At 35.3% G+C, this 18399-nt stretch overlaps 1 protein-coding gene across 2 annotated transcripts; it reads left to right on the top strand.

Moving 5' to 3' along the window:
* Window positions 1–10146: 10146 nt before the first annotated feature.
* Window positions 10147–18151, top strand: LOC110614758 (tetracycline resistance protein, class G). Of its 2 annotated transcripts, none has more exons than XM_021756410.2 (14): window positions 10147–10455; window positions 12639–12750; window positions 12871–12983; window positions 13827–13949; window positions 14044–14243; window positions 14569–14644; window positions 14851–14937; window positions 15037–15117; window positions 15304–15336; window positions 15500–15553; window positions 15630–15671; window positions 16099–16177; window positions 16255–16325; window positions 17492–18151. In XM_021756410.2, exons 1-14 carry the CDS (start codon window positions 10291–10293, stop codon window positions 17579–17581), a joined length of 1326 nt encoding a protein of 441 aa, XP_021612102.1. In that variant the 5' UTR covers window positions 10147–10290; the 3' UTR covers window positions 17582–18151. The 2 variants fall into 2 exon arrangements, with proteins under 2 accessions (XP_021612102.1, XP_021612103.1); XM_021756411.2 differs by lacking the exon at window positions 10147–10455 and adding an exon at window positions 11536–12514.
* The last annotated feature ends 248 nt before the right edge of the window (window positions 18152–18399 follow it).

The following is an 18399-nucleotide window of genomic DNA, read 5'->3' as shown; positions in this document are numbered from 1 at the left end:
GACCCATCCTTCTTTCTCACAAACAAGACCGGAGCACCCCAAGGTGAGGTACTCTGTCGGATGAAGCCCTTCTCTACCAGCTCTTGCAACTGTTCTTTCAACTCCTTCAACTCGGCTGGGGCCATCCTGTAGGGAGGGATAGAGATCGGTCTAGTTCCAGGCACCAACTCTATCTCGAACTCTATCTCCCTAGCAGGTGGTAAACTTGGAAGCTCATCAGGAAAGACATCCTGAAACTCTCTGACAACTGGCACTGAGGTTGGCTCTTTGACCTGATTGACTAGTTCTCTCACATGAGCTAAGTACCCCTGACATCCCTTCCTAAGCAACCTACGAGCCTGAAGAGCTGATATCAGACCTCTAGGTGTGCCCCTCTTGTCTCCTCTGAAGACGACCTCTGACCCGTCCTAATCTCTGAACTTGACTACCTTGTCTCTGCAGTCCAAGGTAGCACCATGGGTAGATAGCCAATCCATCCCTAGAATGACGTCAAAGTCTGTCAAATCTAGGACCACAAGGTCGGCGGAGAGGCATCTTCCCTCAACAAAAACTGGACTGTACTGGCAGACTGACACTGCCACTGACGGGTCACACTTGGGTCCACTGACCCATAAGGGATACTCTAACCCAGAGACTATCAGACCCAACCTCTCAACGGCTCTCGGAGCAATAAATGAATGAGATGCACCCGGGTCCATTAATGCATACACATCAGAACACTCAATGACGAGATTACCTGACACCACGATGTTGGATGTGTTAGCCTCCTGCTGAGTCATGGTGAAGATCCTGGCTGGAGCCGTTGGACCTTCACCTCGGAAACCAGAAGAAGAGGTTGCCCCTCTCCCTCTACCTCTGCCACTGCCCTGAGTTGTGGCTGGAGCTGCTGGCTGTGCCACACTACCAGAAGCTGTCTGCTGGGGCTGACCCATAAAAGGTGCTCTAGGACACTCCCGAGCTATGTGTCCCTCCTGTCCACATCTGAAACATGTATTAGTCCCAGCTCGACACACTCCCCTGTGTGGTCTTCCACATCTCTGGCATTCTGTACCATCTGAGCCTGAGCTCGAGCCACCGCCAAATCCTAGACCGGACTTCAACTTGTTCCAAAACTTATTCTTCTTCGGCTTCTTGGTGGTGTTATCCCACCTCTTCTTACTTGAGCTCTGAGAAGAGAAACCTGGTCCTCCTCTGCCTGGGGTCTTAACCCCTGAAGACTGGGTCACTGACTGCTTCACTGACCCCTCAACTATAGCACTCGCCTCCATCCTTCGAGCCATATCCACCACAGTGTGGAAACTTTCTCTCTCAGCTGACTGAATCAACGAGGAGTACCTAGAATGCAGCTTCATAACATATCTCTTGGCTTTCTTCGTATCTGTATCTAGAGCTTGCCCTGAAAAAGGCAATAGCTCCAAGAATTTATCCGTGAACTCCTCTACACCCATGTGCTCTGACTGCCTCAGTTGCTCAAACTCAATCATCTTTAGTTCTCTGGAACTGTCTGGAAAAGCCCATCCCGCGAACTCATTCGCGAATTCCTCCCATGTCATGCCGTCTAGTCTCGGGTCCACATAACACTTGAACCATTCCCGTGCCTTCTTGCACTTTAAAGTGAACCCTGCCATCTGAATGGCCCTGCTGTCATTTGCCCCTAGCTCATCAGTTATTGTCTTCACTACTCTCAGGTATTCAAAGGGGTCATCCCCTGACTTGTATTTGGGAGCATCCAGCTTGAGGTAATCTGTCATCTTTACCTTGCTCCCATCAGCTGAGCTAGGTCTAGGAGGTTGAGTAACTGGGGCTGCTGGTTCTGTAGGTCGTGGAGGTGGGGGTGCAGCATTCCCCGAGGTGGGGTTTGCCGGGTTTGGATAGAAAGGTGAGGGTGGATAAGCTGGGTACTGTGTGTAAGGTGGATAGAAAGGTGGATAAGGCATGTAGGTAGGGTAGGGGTTAAAGCTGGAGTAATCCGACGTGCCTCCCATCGGATACCCTGAACCCTGTGGGAAGGGTGGATAATGGGGTGGAAAACCATACCCCGAGGCCTGAACGCCTCCCTGAGACTCCCCTGTCCCTTCTTCCTCCATGCTCACATCCAGGTTCCCATCCCTCCTCTGATCCTCTTCCATAACCTCCCTCACATCTGAAGAACTTCCTCCTCTATCAGTCCCCCTTCTGCTAGCGTCAAAAGACCTTCTAGGGTCCCTTGACACTCTTTCTCTGTTGGCTCTACAAGACATTGCCCTAGGCAACGTAGGAGGACGGGCGCTCGTGCCCTCATCCTCAGGTGGTACTCCAGTCAATCTTGCCGATCGACGGGTTCCTCTCATCCTATTTTCTGAAAAACAGTACACATCATACAAACATTAGCATCATATGGTTCATGTGGGCACACATGAACCCTCATCACATAAACATATCATTCATATCATAGCATCAATGCACATGTATATAATCATGGCATTACTCATCATCATACAAGACAGGACTCCACATCCTATCCTAGTGGACATGATCTTCCTATTGTGCTTGACCTTCGAGAACATCTATGAGCCCGACACTCTAGGTCTGATCCTATGAACCTAGGGCTCTGATACCATTCTGTAACGACCCGAAAATCGGACCGCTACCGGTGCTAGGATCCAGATCGGCTTAAGGCCGCCGGGACCCGTAGCAAGCCTGACATATAACCTGTAAACCTGTATAATCCCATACATGATCAACAACATGCATAAAAATTTAAAACTTTTCCTTCAAACATCCAACTCAACCTGAACATACATGTACATAGTCATAATCATAATCGTGATCCCTCTATGGGATCTCATCAATGCCCCAACGGGCGATATAACATGAGATGAGTTGGCTTTCATGAACATTATAAAACATTTTTTATCATGTAATAAAAGGGATACCTCATACACAATGTCAAGCACAATATCTAATCCTCAATATCATTACATGACTGAAACTATACTTTTACATAACATTAATACATTTATCATGTCCACACTATCTATTACATAAATCAGACTTCATTACTCTTGTAAACCTCCTGGTCTACCCTGTACCTGCAATCCTGGGCAAATGGGAGAGGGGTGAGCTACTAGAGCCCAGTGAGCAGAATAGTAAAAACATTTAAATCATATGGATCATGGAATGCATCACATCACAGCTAATCACATCAAGGATGAACTTGTCACCAATAGCCCTCTACATGGTCCAACTGTGCCAGAACGTAGAATGGGTCCTGGTCTTTCCCTTACATATCATAACATAACAGTGTCCAACTGTGCCAGAACGTAGAATGGGTCCTGGTCTTTCCCTTACATAGTGCCAGCGAACGTAGAATGGGTCCCACTGGTCTTACATTCCGTACCGTACATATCACATCGTCATATCATAGATCGAGGGCTATGGATCATCCAACATTCATCCACATCAACATAAAAATATGCAATGCAACATATTCGTGAATTCTAATGCAAGCAACCTAATTCATCACATGGCATTCATGATGCGTGAAACATGCTGAAAAGTTCATTCTTTGCTTTAAAACATAATAAGTTATTCCACTCACCTCTGGATAGCTCTGACTAGACACTGGGGCAACAGACTCACTGCTGGGGTCCTCGGTTCCTCGGGTCCGAACCTACACAGGTGGACTCAAATGAGGGACCAAACATACATGAACATAACTCTAAACTATTCCCCAAAAACCCCCTAAAACATCATGGAATAATCATAGAAAAACATGCAAGAAATGGCTGAACAGGGCACTTTCGGCGGCAGGTTCGGCGGCCGAAAGTCCCTCCAGAGCCGAAAGTCAGGCAGGTTCGGCGGCACCTTCGGCGGCCGAAAGTTCCTTCGGCTGCCGAACCTGGTTTCTCCCAGAATGGCAGAAACTCAGCTCCCTTATGCATTTGTGCCTCCAATCTCATCCAAACATGCATAAACCTATTCTACAACATTCCCAAACATACACAAGCAAACATACAAGTTCCTAGGGGCATCAAACCATCAAAAACCCCAACTACAACACACAAGCAACTCACATTGTTCAAAAATCACACCAAAAACCCATAAACATAACTATGACCTAAACATGCATTCTACCCCCATGAACTTCATAAAACTTACTTAAAACATAAAGTAAGCTAGAGATCGACTCTTACCTCTTGAAGATCGAGGGTGGAGGCGATCTAACTTGGAGTTGGAAGATATTCGAGTTCTTGAACCTCAAAGCTCCAAAACTTTGCTCAAAAGCTCAAATCTTCAAAACGAAGTTAAAACAAGTGAAAAACTTGAAAGATCTAGAGGAAAATCATCAAAGATCGGTGAGGGGCGGCGAAAAGCTCACCTTGGCCGAAAATGGGGAAAAGCTCGCCCGTTTTCGGCTAAGGGACCCTTTTATAATGGCTGGCCAGGCCACGTTCGGGGGCCGAATGTGCCTCCGCATGCATGCCATGTTCGGCGGCCGAACTTGAGGTTCGGCGGCCGAACCTGGACTTTCCTCACTTGTGCTTTCGGGGGCCTAAAGGCGCTCCCAAAGGCATGCATGTTTGGCGGCCGAAGTTGAGGTTCGGCGGCCGAACCTGAGTTTTTCTCCAAGGTTGTTTTTATGCAAAAACTCATTTTCATTTTACTTAAAACCATGAAATACCTTAAAACATTTTATGAAAACATGATTCTACCCTACTAGAGGCTTCCGACATCCGAGATTCCACCGGACGGTAGGAATTCCGATACCGGAGTCTAGCCGGGTATTACAGTCAGAGCTAGCCAGAGGTGAGTGGAATAACTCTCTATGATTTCAAAGTAAATAATGAACGTTTTAACATGATTCACGCATCATGAATGCCATGAGATATATTAGGGTGCTTGCATTAGAATTCACGAATATATCGCATTACACTTTATGTTGTTGATGTGGATGAATGTTGAATGATCCATTAGCCCTTATATGGTGAGACATGATAGACTATGGAAGTCTGAGTGAGCCTGCACTACGCCCCCGGCATGAATGGATATGTATGTTATGCTATGGAAGTCCAGGTGTGCCTGCACTACGCCCCTGGCATGATTAGACTGTATGGAGGGCTAAGTGGTGATAAGTTCATCCTTGATGTGAAATGTTTATGATGTGATGCATTCCATGATATCATATGTTTTAAATACTATGTTTTATTATTCTGCTCACTGGGCTCTAGTAGCTCACCCCTCTCCCTTAACCCCCAGGTTTGCAGGTACAGGGTAGACCAGGAGGTCCGCAAGAGTAATAAAGTCATGGTCATGTAATAGCTAGTGTGGACATGATAAATGATGTTATGTTATGTTGAGTACAGTCATGTAAATGTATAGTATAAAAATGTAATGTAATGAGGTCTATTGAGGTTCATAGTTGTGCTTGACCCTAGTATGTTGTTAATCCCTCTGAGTACATGATTTTAATGATGCTTATGTAACTAAACTCAATGTATGTGATGTTACCCCTTTGGAGCATTGATGAGGACTCCAAAGTGGGGTTAATGATTATGGTTATGTCTAGTGTATGCACAGGTTGAGTTTGGTGAAAGAATGAAAGAATGAATGAATGGAAAGAAAAGTTCAAATTTTTATGTCTGTTGTTGATCATGTATGGGATTAATCAGGTTCACAGGACGAATGTTTGGCTTGCTACGGGTCCCGGCGGCCTTAAGCCGACCTGGATCCTAGCGCCGGTAGCGGTTCGATTTTCGGGTCGTTACAGACATCCTTTAGTCTATGATCAATCCAGAGAATTCACGTCGAGATATTCTCAAAACTATATGTTTTCTTACTCTGATTAATCTCTTTAATTAATTATTCTTTATTAGTTTACTTTTGCTTCTAATTAAATCTTTTCAACCAAAACCTTCTTTTTATATTTATAGTTTAGTTTGTTTTGTTTTATTTTGTTCTATTTTAAAGGCAGGTATAAAGTTGAACGTTTAATAGATTGACAAGCGAATCTTTAAGACCCATGATTAACAGGTCGAACGTCAGGTCTTCAAGTAATCAAGTTGTGTGCTCAACAGGTCGAACGTCAGGTCTTCAAGTCATCAAGATGTGTGCTCAACAGGTCGTCATGTCAGGGAAAATACCAAAAGGTCGGCAGGTCGACAATAAGGACAATTGATCGATCAAGCAGTGTGACAGATCATTTAGTCATAAGACTGGTCATTAGGTCGTCCACATGTTGATTTTCGAATAGGTCAATTCATAAATTGATGGGTCATCAAATCAATAAGTCTACAGGTCAGTTAAGTCAGACAAATTAGTCATCAGGAGGGCCATGTAAACGTAATTCACCTTCTTCTACATCTGTCCTCACAAAACAAAAATACAAGTGATTTACCGTATAGATTCAACCATTCTCATCATATTTATCATTAAGAGCAAGATTTATTTTGGGTGGATTGAGGCCCATCAAATTTATTTTTTTATTATTTAATATTTATTTTTTTATTCAAATTAAATTCACATTTTATGTCAAAAAATATTTCAACTGTTAATAAATGTTTTAATTACATTATTATTAATATATTTTTAAATATTAAAATATTAAATTGATATTTAATATATATATATAGAGAACAACAATAAATTGATTTGGCTTCGAGTTTTGCCGTCCAGGCTTCAATATTATAATTATTAATTCTATTATTCTCGTTCTTCTCGTTTATTATTTTGGCTAGGTATTTTATTTATTTATTTGTACTATGTTTTTGTCGTGCGAAAAAAGATCTTAATTTTTAATTCCATGCTTTTTATGTTTGTTATTTTACCATAAAAATCAATCTTTTTGTTGTGTAGTGAATGGAAATATGAGAGTAAATTTTGCATAAAAATTCAATCTTTTTAATCAAAGAGTGATTGCAGTAGAAGCCATGCAAAATAATACACGTAACCGTACAAAAAATAAAAAATAGCAAATGATTTATAATATATATATACTTTTCATATGATTTAAAATAAATATTAATTTAATTGAATTTTAATATGAGTTTAGGTTGTTGTGCTCCTACATTTATTTATGCTAAATGGTTATCAAAATTTCAAATTAAGAAATTTAGTTTAATTTACTTTTAGTATAAACGATTAATATATATTTATGACCCTAATTGAAAGTACAAAATATATAACTTCACCAAATTCAAATATTATAAATTAAATTCTAAAAAATATCAATTCTTTGTAATTTGCGAAAAAAGTGGCACTAACATGGAAGCTTCTTTTGGGATGCAGCTTTCATTTTGCTTCTTTTGAACCTTTGGATCTCCAAATCATCTTTATTAGTCTTCACTTTATTTATAGCCAATATTCTCATTAAAGAATATGCTCAAGTATTTTTTTTTTAATCGAGAATTAAAAAATATAATTTGAGATTTTTTATATTTATTTAAATATTTAAATTTATAAATATAATATTTAGAAGTGAGCAGTATTTGATTCAAATTAAAAAAATCGATCGAATCGAATTGATTTAAAAATTTGATTCGGTTTTTTATACATTTCGATTTGGTTTAATTTTTAATTTCAGAAATTTCGGTTAGTTCAGTTCGGTTCGATTTTGGTCAGAAAAAAATCAAAAAAATCAAACCAAATCTATTAGGGATAATAATATATTTTTTCAATAATACAGAGAAATTAAATCATATTAAAATTAAAATATTTTAATTAAATTTTAAAATATTAAAAATAAAGTGTAAAAAATAAAAAAATTATTAAAAATCGAAACCGATCAAACCGAACCGAATTGAACTGAATCAGACCGTTTCAGTTTGATTCGGTTTCTGACCAAAATCAATTCGGTTTTTATAAACACTAAAATTTCAATTTTCGATTTATTAGATTCGGTTCGATTTTAAACCGAACCTACCGAATGCTCACCCTATAATAAAATTTCCAAGTGTTTGACATAATATTTTAAATATTTATAAATTAAAATTTTAAGAGTAATACAGTAAAAGATTTTGTCAAACTACTATATTAGCATAATGCTTATAAATAACAAAATAAAAACTAATTTTCAATTATTGTATTATTATTATTTAGATTTAATTAGTTTATAATTTGAGATAGATACTTTTTACTCGTATATTTATATTAATCATTTTATAATGTGAATATATAATTTAAATGTAAGAAATTAGTTCTTTTTATATTAAAAATATTATATAACAAGTGTAAAATATATTATAATTTTATTTATTAATAAATATATGTGCACTCAGATATATTAACTTTCTATAAAGCGATTAACGTTTGTTTGAAAGTGTTGTCCGGTTGTCCCTCTTTCGTCGGTAAGAATCCAAAATGCTTTTGTGGAATCTACTATGTATGCATTATTTTTGCTATTTAAATTTATTAGTTAATTTATATATTTTAAAAATTAGAGAAATAAAAATTTTAACGATAAAAATTAATAGAAAAATTAATTTATATTTTTTTAAAATATTAAAATATTTTAATATATTTTTTAAAATAGAGATATCAATCAATAAGTTTTCTTATGTTATATAAATTAAGTATAAACAGAGGAACACACTAAACCACAAAGGCTGTGGCTGTAAGAAAAAGCAACTCCAGCTTTCTATTGTAAAGGCCAGCGTTTTAGGGTGACAAGCAAGTTCGCCAAAATGGCCAACACTTTTCGGATTCTCACGTCTTCCATGAGTGTACTCTGTGTCTGAGGAAGACACGTCCTCAGATTTAAAAAATTCATTAATTCAAATTTGAAATTAATTATGTCAACTATTTCACTCTTTTTTTTCAAATTATCAGTGGTTAAATAGTCAATAAATTTTTTTAGATAATTGTGTTATTCAATTTATTTATATTTTATAATTTTTTAGTGATTTATTTTAATCTTTAAATTAAATTGTATAGATATTTAAAATTGTATTAATTTAATTACTTTATAATTAAAATTAGAGTGACTAAATAGCATAAAAAATCAACATGAATAATAATTTCTTTACCAAAAAATCTAAAAAAATTAATTTTATAAAATATAAAAATATTTTAATTAAATGAGAAAATAAGAATAAACAAGTAAATTTTCTAAAAAATTGAGGAATCTAATAGTAATAATCTCTTCTTCTTATTTCTACTAGCCTAAACTTTGATAAGCTTTTCAAAGGAGATATTTTTTTCCCCTGAAAAAGATTGGCAAAGCTATTTTCAATTTCAATTTGATTATTTGATAAATTCAACAATTTTTTTTAAATTTTTAAAATATGAATTTTAGTTGAACAGTTTAATTGGTTTTAGTTAAATAAATTTTTGTTAATTTTGATTTTAAGTTAGACTAATTATTACCAATCCAAATTTAATTTTAAGAAAACCATTTGCTGATGTAATTAATGTTGTTGACCGATGGGCTAAACGGTAATATCAAAAGCCCGAATCTCTAACGTAAGCCCATTAGGTTGAAAAAGCCTAATTTCAAATTTTAATGGGCCTACCAATTCTAATACGTCAAGTCATGAATTATTATTTGAATTCATGCTTTTAAAAAATTATATGTGAGTACATTTAATAATTATTAGTTTGAGCGTATAACTCTTAAATGATGGATATTGTAGGATAAAGGTAATAATTTAATTAATTTTATATAAATACAAAAATATAATTTCATGTGAATTTGAGTTTATATTAATTTTTTTCCTTGTAATTTACTTTTGGCAACTTCACCGAGTGGGGTTTCGTTTTGCTTGAGGGTGGCCAACTTAACCTTGCACGCCTGGTTGCGTAATTACACTTTGCACAAGTCCAAAATCAACCCTTAATTGTGGTGGGAAATTTCTTGCATGAACTTGCAAGCAACGCATCTTCCACCAAGTCCCCATCACCTTTTTTTATTTTATTTTAAAAAAGAAACCCTTATTTCCCTCTTAAAAAATAAAAATATAATAATAAAATATGAAATTTAACCACTCATCAAAATAAAATTTAATAACTAAATTATTAAAAAAGTGATTTTAAAATGTATTATTAATTATTTATCAATCATTTAAAATATCGATAATAAAATTATTTTGGCAATCTGTTTAGCTCATAATCACAGTAACATGAGAAAGAATGCATGCGAGTCTATATATATAGAAGGTTGTAAATAATTGTGAAATATAGAAATAGCAGAGTATGTATAAGCCTTTATGTACTAGTTGGTAGACCCTTTTATTATAAGTTTGGGATAGTTAACTTAATTTCTTTAGCTCTTCTTCTCTTTTTACTTTTAAAGAGTTGTTGTCAAGGAGAGACAACATGGAAAAGCTGTCTGGTTTAGGTCATCTGTTTATGACAATATTTCTGCATAACATCTCTTCATTCATGGTGATCCCTGCCATTACAGATGTTACAATGGCTGCAATTTGTCCTGGAAGAGATGAATGTTCATTAGCCATCTACTTGTCAGGATTCCAACAAGCGGTATGGTTCTGCAATCTCATTGTTTTTGTTTTCTGTTATTTTCTTTACTCTTTTCAATTTCCAGCATTAATATTATTTTCTCCATCTGCAAATTTCATGTTCTTTAATTAGCTTTAGTAGTTCTTGTTTCTTTGTTTAGATGATAAATCTAGAGTCTAGATTTGGAGAACTCTGCAAATTAGATGTTTCATGTCTTAATTTCCCAAAGTTGGAAGCTTCTTAGTCTTCTCTTTCCAGGAAACATGTCCAGAGTAAAATGCAATGTGTTCCTTCCTCCTCTTCTGTTTTATTTACGTACTGGAGTAAGAATTTGCTTGGTTGGGTTTAACGAATTTCAATTTCAGATAAAATGCTAAAATTTTATTTAGTTATTTATTTTTACCTGATTTTTTACAAAGTAAAAGCCTTTTCTGTCTTTATTGTACGGAAAATAATTTATTTATTTTTAATTTAATTAAATTAATTTTTAAAAAGTAAATTCTTTAAAAAATAAGTTATTTACATAATAAAAAAGACCAAAATTCGAATTCTTATATAGTTTTCAGTTAAAAAAACTATAATATACCCCCAATTCTACAAGAAACTCAAAATATAAGTTGTAAAAAGAAATTTATTTATACGTACCAGATATTTAAAATCTTAAATTTAAAATTAAAAAACCTGCTGATTATTATAAAAGGGGTGAGTATTCGGTCGGTTCGATTTAAAATCGAATCGAACTGAATAAACCGAAAAATAAGATTTTAGTATTTATGAAAATTGAACCGAACCGATTTTGGTTAGAAATCGAATCGAATCGAACCGGTCTGATTCGGTTCGATTCGGTTCGGTTTGATCAGTTTCGATTTTTAATAATTTTTTTATTTTTTACACTTTATTTTTAATATTTTAAAATTTAATTAAAATATTTTAATCTTAATATAATTTAATTTCTCTATATTATTGAAAATAACATATTATTATCACTAATCGATTCGGTTTGATTTTTTGTATTTTTTCTGATCAGAATCAAACCGAATCGAAATAACTGAAATTTTTAAAATTAAAAATCAAACCGAATTAAATTAAATAAAAAATCAAACTAAATTTTAAAATTAATTTAATTATCGAAATACTCTCCGGCCCTACAAACGACAGTCCCTCATATTTAAATGAATGCCCTTGAAAAAAATGAGTGGGATCTGAGTACAGGACTATAGTGACCCACAAGTAGAGCTTCCAGTGTCTATTCATAAGAAATTTCCCTTTAATTTCTCCATACAACCATTTTGTACTTCTCATGCATTAATATGGACAAACCTACTTTCCTTACAACATGGACAAGCTGCCAAGCAACCTTCACAGATCAAACAGCCACACACCCCACGCCATGGGCATGAACTTGGGATTCAGTACATGGCTCGACACGAACTCAGCCTAGCCCAATACAAATATTTCCCTTAGCAACTTTGCATCCTGTAATTTGATAATGTAACCAGTGACGGACTGGGGCACCCACTTTAAAATTTTAATTTTACTATTTATTTGTCATTTGATATAGCAATGTGAATGGAATAATGGATCTCGTCTGCCTGACGTAAGTCAAACTCATGTCACTCATAAATAAGACTTTTGATTTCAGCATAGGAGAAAAAAAAAAAAAAAAAAAAGAGTTAATCAACACCTCTTAACTCCCATTTTTAGGCAACTGCGAGAGGGGAAGTGATATTAATGACAAAAACTCATTTCCCAAACACAAACCCACGTTCTTTTTCTGTTATGTGTTGAAAATGGAGGTTCCTGGCGAGTTGTCTCTTTTGCTTTGGCTTTTCTTTGTTTCTTTATATTCCTTTCGTCCTTCACTTCCTAGGAGAAAACTAAAGCAAAAGCAAGACAACAAAGAGAGAGAGCTAGATCATAAGTTATGAAGAAGTTAAGCCATCTCTTCTTCACAATTTTTCTTTCTAACTTCTCAACTTTCATGGTGATTCCAACCATGACTGATGTTACTATGTCTGCACTTTGTCCTGGCCAAATTGAGTGCTCTCTAGCCATCTTTCTCAGTGGAATTCAGCAAGTGGTACTCATCAATTTTCCACTTATCATCATCATCATCCCATCTCTGTTTTCCTCTGTTGAATTACTTTTCCTTTGCTCTGGTTTAGTGTTTAAGCAAGCAAGGTGATGTCTGATTTTGTGCACAGATCATAGGGCTGGGAACACTGGTGATGATGCCTTTGGTAGGAAATCTGTCGGACAAGTATGGGAGAAAAGCTTTGCTTTCTGTACCATTGGCTCTTGCCATAATTCCCTTAGGTAATCATTCAGATAAGTAACATTTTGATTGATATAATTATATAATTAAAATAATAAATGTACAAAGTTTAATTATTGTAGAAGTAAGTTAAGTTTGTGTAATAAAATATCTGGTTGCAGCCACATTGGCATACAGCAGAAGCAGGTACTTTTTCTACGCATATTATGTGCTCAGGACTCTCACTGCCATGGTCTGCGAAGGAAGTGTCCACTGCCTTTCTCTCGCCTATGTGGTAATAAATCTTATTTTTATCTTATTCAAACTCCTGTCAATTAACATTTTAATTTCAAATAATATTTTAACCTCTTCATTTCTATATATTTTAATTAATAATGCACATATTTTTTTAATAATTTAAATATTATAATTAAATACAATGTATATATATCAATAGCATATTTTATATTTATACAAATATATTCATATAATAATATCTTATATATAAATTTAAATCCAATATGTATTTTTCTAAATTAGACTCATGAAAAAAAATTATTTTAATCGAATCTATACAAACATATAATTTAAATATATAAAATTTTACTTATTTTATAGTATAAATTTATATAAATTTAATTTAATTAAAAATTTTGCTTAATCCGAATATATGCTATCACTATCAGAGTCCAAATTTTCAAAATATCTAATTTATGACATTGTAATAATGAAAGATGCCAAAAAGAAAAAATCATTGATTATTATCCTTATGCAATAAACTTCTATAATTATTTTCTTTTTTTGAATCTTTCTATAATTAGTCACGAATAATGAATGATGTGAAAGAATACAATTAGGTTAGATTAGTTCACTCGTAAGCTAACTCTACACGAATTTCCATATTTGAGATATTTTTTTTTAAAAAAAAGGTAGGTCAAGGACTAAGGTCTATGGGTTCGGGTAAAAGCCCGGTGCATAATGTTTTAGGCCATGTGTAGGCCGGATTAGAATAGGCCCGGCCCACAGACATGAGGAGAAGCCGTTAGCCTCGAAGATAATCCATTTTCCCTCCAAGACGATCCTCTTCCAAATCTCGACTCTGTTTCCCCTTTATTTATCGTATTCAAATTATTTTCAGGCGGACAATGTTCCTGAAGGGCAGCGAGCTTCGGCGTTTGGAATCCTCTCAGGCATCGGATCGTCGGCGTTTGTTTGTGGAACACTCTCTACTCGTTTTCTCTCCACTGCCTCCACTTTCCAGGTCTCTCTCACTATTTGATTTATAGCTTTGTCGTATTAAAGCAGCTGAAATATTCGATTTTATGGATAATCAACTAATCAATTTGTTTTATTAGGTTTCTACCTCAGTTGCAATAATGGCCTTAGTATACATGAGGATTTTCCTTCAGGATTCAATCGTTGATGGGAACCTTTCCACCCCAATACTCTCCAGTGGAAAGATCAAGGCCGATGCGACTGGGAATTCAAGTAAGAGCGTCCAGATTTTTAAAACCATGCCTTCCTTGGAAGATATGCTTTGCTTGCTTAAGAGCAGGTTAGTGGGCGTTTATACTTTTATTTGTTTATTTTATGGTTTATCAACGCTTTGAAGAGTTGTAATTTTGATCAATTGATACCGTTAGAAGCGAAAATTTCAAATTCTTCTGACTGTATAGCTCAACTTACTTTGGGTGATATCTTTAATCAGCATCAAGTGGCATGGTTATATGGATAGCAATCTTTGTTTCTGAATCCAAAGGATTGATAAATCTTATGCTAGTGAAAAGTTATATGTTTGTTTGCCCTGTAACTCAATTCCATTTTCAGGTTGCTTATTTGCTTTTGATATTAAATAATTACATATAAACGTTTATTCACAGTGCTACACTGTCACGAGCTGCTGTCGTTGCATTTTTCATCAATCTTTCTGAAGTTGGCCTGCATTCTTCGTTAATGGTACTCCCCTCATTCTTAAAAATTACACATCCCTTACCATATACATTTTCAGTGTTTTAGGTGTCAGCACTGATCTTTAATATTTTAAATTAAGGTTAAATTCATTTTTGTCTCACTGCAGCAGTGCTTCTTGATAAAGCAAATTGAGTATTATGTTGTGCATGGTGTTGAAATTTGATTCTTCCCTTTTGTTGTTTCCTTTGCAGTACTATTTAAAAGCAAGATTTCACTTTAATAAGAATCAATTTGCTGACTTGATGGTAATTTCTGGGATTGCTGGGACAATTTCACAGGTATAATTTGCACAGCTATGTCTCAAATTTAGTGACACCTTTCTGGTAATTTCTTTTGCACGGCATAATCCTCATTCATTTTCTGAACTGAAATTGCAGTTGCTTCTCATGCCCATACTGGCTCCTGCTTTAGGAGAGGGGAGGTTGCTTTCAATAGGGCTCTTTTTTACATGTGCACATGTAAGTACCTTGTTGTCTATAATCTATATAATTTATCATCTATTCATGTTGTAATGATCTAAGTTTCCTTCTTCTTTTCTTTTGAATGGTATTGTTGACGTTATTTCAAATGCTTTTGCATAGTTTCGCTATCAACTTCTTAAACATAAACAAATGTAATCATTCTAGTTTTGCCCTGTGATGCAGATGTTTCTTTACAGCATTGCGTGGTCCTCCTGGGTATGCCTTTGAAACTTATATAGCTACAGCAAGCTTTTTTCTTCCATTTTTAGGACTTACCTTTTTTCAAAGCATAGCTGGCCTTAGCAATTTTATTGATTGTTCGTGGTCTATTCTTTATATGGTATTACGCCTTGATTGCTAACATTTCAAAAGTTGACAGGTTCCTTATGCTGCTGCTATGCTCTCCATTTTGTTTGTATTTTCACAACCATGTGTGAGTTTCTTACTTTTTCCATCATGAATTTCTTATTAGTTCACTTTCTGAATATATTTTTTAAAATGATTTGCAGATGCGGACCATTGTGTCGAAGCAAGTTGGGGCCTCTGAGCAGGTAGCACTCTTGAAAAGTGGCTTTAAGTTTTTGGTGGGAAGATTGTGTTTGATAGTATGTCTGGATCAAACAGTCCGTTAAAAGACATGTTTTGACAGACAAAATGATCATATAATTTGTATTGAAAAATATCTCCAAGTAGAACTGAGAAATAAAGAGAAAAGAAGAAGATATTCTGCAGACTGCAGAAGTAGAAAGCCGATTTAAGATGCATGGTGCCCCCTTTTTAAGCATATTGATTTGCCTTATTCAAGGGAATTTCTCGGTTTCCTGCCTTTTTTCCTATCCTGTTTTTCAAAGATGCATGGTGCCCCCTTTTTAAGCATATTGATTTGCTTTATTCAAGGGAATTTCTCGGTTTCCTGCCTTTTTTCCTGTCCTGTTTTTCATAATGATTACTAATAATTCTTTTTCCTCTTTTTACCAGGGGAAGGCTCAAGGATGCATCTCAGGCATAGGTTCCTTTGCCAATGTTGTTTCTCCCTTAATATTCTCTCCTTTAACAGGTGATTAGAAGCTTAATTTAATAATATTGGCAGGTCCAAAAGTCGATCAAAGCTAATAAGTTCGAATTGTTTCCCAGCTTTGTTCCTATCTGACAGAGCACCATTTCATTTCCCTGGATTCAGTATTATGTGCGTCGGATTCACTTCGGTAAGGGCTTTTAAACTATTTTAGGATGCATAGTGCAACCTTTTGTTCCTGAACAAGCTAGCGCTGTTCCTAAATAAGCTATGAGGTGTAACCTCTAAATGTCGACCTTCCACGTATCACTTCAACGGCTAGATTTGCTGTCTAAAGTAGCATTGGTATATTGTGGAACCAAACCCATACAAGAACAAATCTGTTCTTAAAGTTGAAACTAAACGACGCACAAACAGACCACACCAGTATATTTTTTATGATTCATTTGGAACCTCCTATTAGAGTCTCTATAAGGGGTAAGGACAAACCAAGCATGTATATAACAGTACAGAAGCACCCTTAAATCAACTGAACTTGCAAGAGAGTTGTAAATCCTGCGAGTGCAGTCTGTAAATCCCCTATCACTTCACCTGCATCTCAGTATGATAGACACCACGAGAGTTGTAAACCTTGGAACTCAACTTCTTCCATCCTAGAGATCTTAGCTTTGCAAATTTTTACCTTGGTGGTTGATATGTGTTGAGGATGAGTCTGGACGCAACAGTTACAATATTTTTAGGAATCTGCTAGGTTGTTCCTTTGACTAGAGTTTGAATCAGGGAAAAAAATCATATCTTAAAGAAAAAGCAGGGGAAGGTCTGCATAAATAAATGAAGAAAGATATGATCAACTGCTGTAGAGGAATTTATTCGAATTGTCCCTCGCATGGAATTTATGATTGAAGAAAGTTATGCTTGAAGTGGATTCTCTTGTAGCAGCTCAAATTATTTTGAAGGATCTAGATCCCGATATCCTAATGGGCATTTGATTTATGCCAACCAAACGTCCTGCATCCTAGTGGGAAAGGGAGAATCAAACAAGTGTATATAGAGAAGCTAACTGTTGTGCGGAATGGCTTTCTAAGCATGCTTTTAACTCTAAATTTGGTAGCTCAGAGTTTTGCTTTTCCTCCCAAAGGGCTTGTAGAGCTCCTTACTGGGATTTGAAGGGAATCTCTCTCCCTTTTAGGCGTCTTGTATAGTCTGAACAGCTAAGCCCTTTTTCTCGACCACCAATTTTTCCTTTTTTCCTTTCATGTTTGTATATGGTCATCGGATTTTTTTCTTTTTGACCATTAGATTTATTTGTGTTATTATTTGATTATATTTCATATTCTCCTTCATTGTGTTGTGCAGATGATAGCCTTGATTCAGAGTACCATAATAAGGGTGGCCCCTCCCATTTCAAATGAGAGAATCAGCAATAACAACTATGTGGATGCCTAATCAGGGAAGTAGTAGGTTTCTGGGGCTAGAAAACCTGGAATGGAAGTTGAAACCTAGTACTATTGGATGTAGGAGTAGCATAAGGTTTAAACTATTTGATGCAATGAGTGGGCGGTTTCATCTTCATCTCATTGAAGAAAGCATTCTTATCCAAGTAGAGGAGACTCTAGATGTCAGAGCCTAAAATGTGGAAGTGGATCAATGATACAGTGGTGGAGTTTGTAAGATGGGGTCCATGTTGTCAGTTTATTTATCTTTTTTGGCAGTTCACGGAACTAGTTAGGTGTGGCAAAAAATAGAAGTGCTCTCTGTACATGCATTCTCCTCCCAAAAACTAAAGGGGGGGGGGGGGGGGTGGTGATTTGCAAAATTGTATTGTTGGCATTTTTTGGGTCGAAGGATTGTTTGCATCACTTAGTCAATGTATAAGAACTATTTCATTGATCCCTGCTTTTCTGAAACTTCTTGTTCAGCTATGGATTTTAGAATATCTGCTTTTTATGAATATTAAATTTCTGGAATGTAAAAGAATATTTTTTTTATTATTAAATATGAACAAATATAAATGTAGATCGTTGTTAGCCGGTATTTATCTTTGGTTAAGAATAATTAGTGGGAACCAGTATGTATATATATATATATATAGAGAAAGTAGTTTTAATGTAACTATAAAATTAATATTTAAAAAAGGTATAAATGTACGTAAAATTAATCTTTTAAAAAATTTATAATTTCTTTTAAATAAATTTCTCTAAAAAATAATTTAAAAAATTTATTATTTACTTTTTATATTATAAAAAAATTATTAATTAATTTTT

The sequence above is a fragment of the Manihot esculenta genome, chromosome 5, assembly GCF_001659605.2.
Source record: "Manihot esculenta cultivar AM560-2 chromosome 5, M.esculenta_v8, whole genome shotgun sequence".
Classification (NCBI taxonomy): domain Eukaryota; kingdom Viridiplantae; phylum Streptophyta; class Magnoliopsida; order Malpighiales; family Euphorbiaceae; genus Manihot; species Manihot esculenta.
This window is presented reverse-complemented; position numbering and strand designations above follow the sequence as displayed.

What these genes read in the sequence shown, in the direction of transcription:
- LOC110614758 (XM_021756410.2), top strand. Translation starts at nt 10,291, where the DNA reads ATGGAAAAGCTGTCTGGTTTAGGTCATCTGTTTATGACAATATTTCTG. An exon ending in GCCTTTCTCTCGCCTATGTG is followed by an intron (nt 12,984 to 13,826) that starts GTAATAAATCTT and finishes AATTATTTTCAG; the next exon opens with GCGGACAATGTTCCTGAAGG. An exon ending in GCATTGCGTGGTCCTCCTGG is followed by an intron (nt 15,337 to 15,499) that starts GTATGCCTTTGA and finishes AAAAGTTGACAG; the next exon opens with GTTCCTTATGCTGCTGCTAT.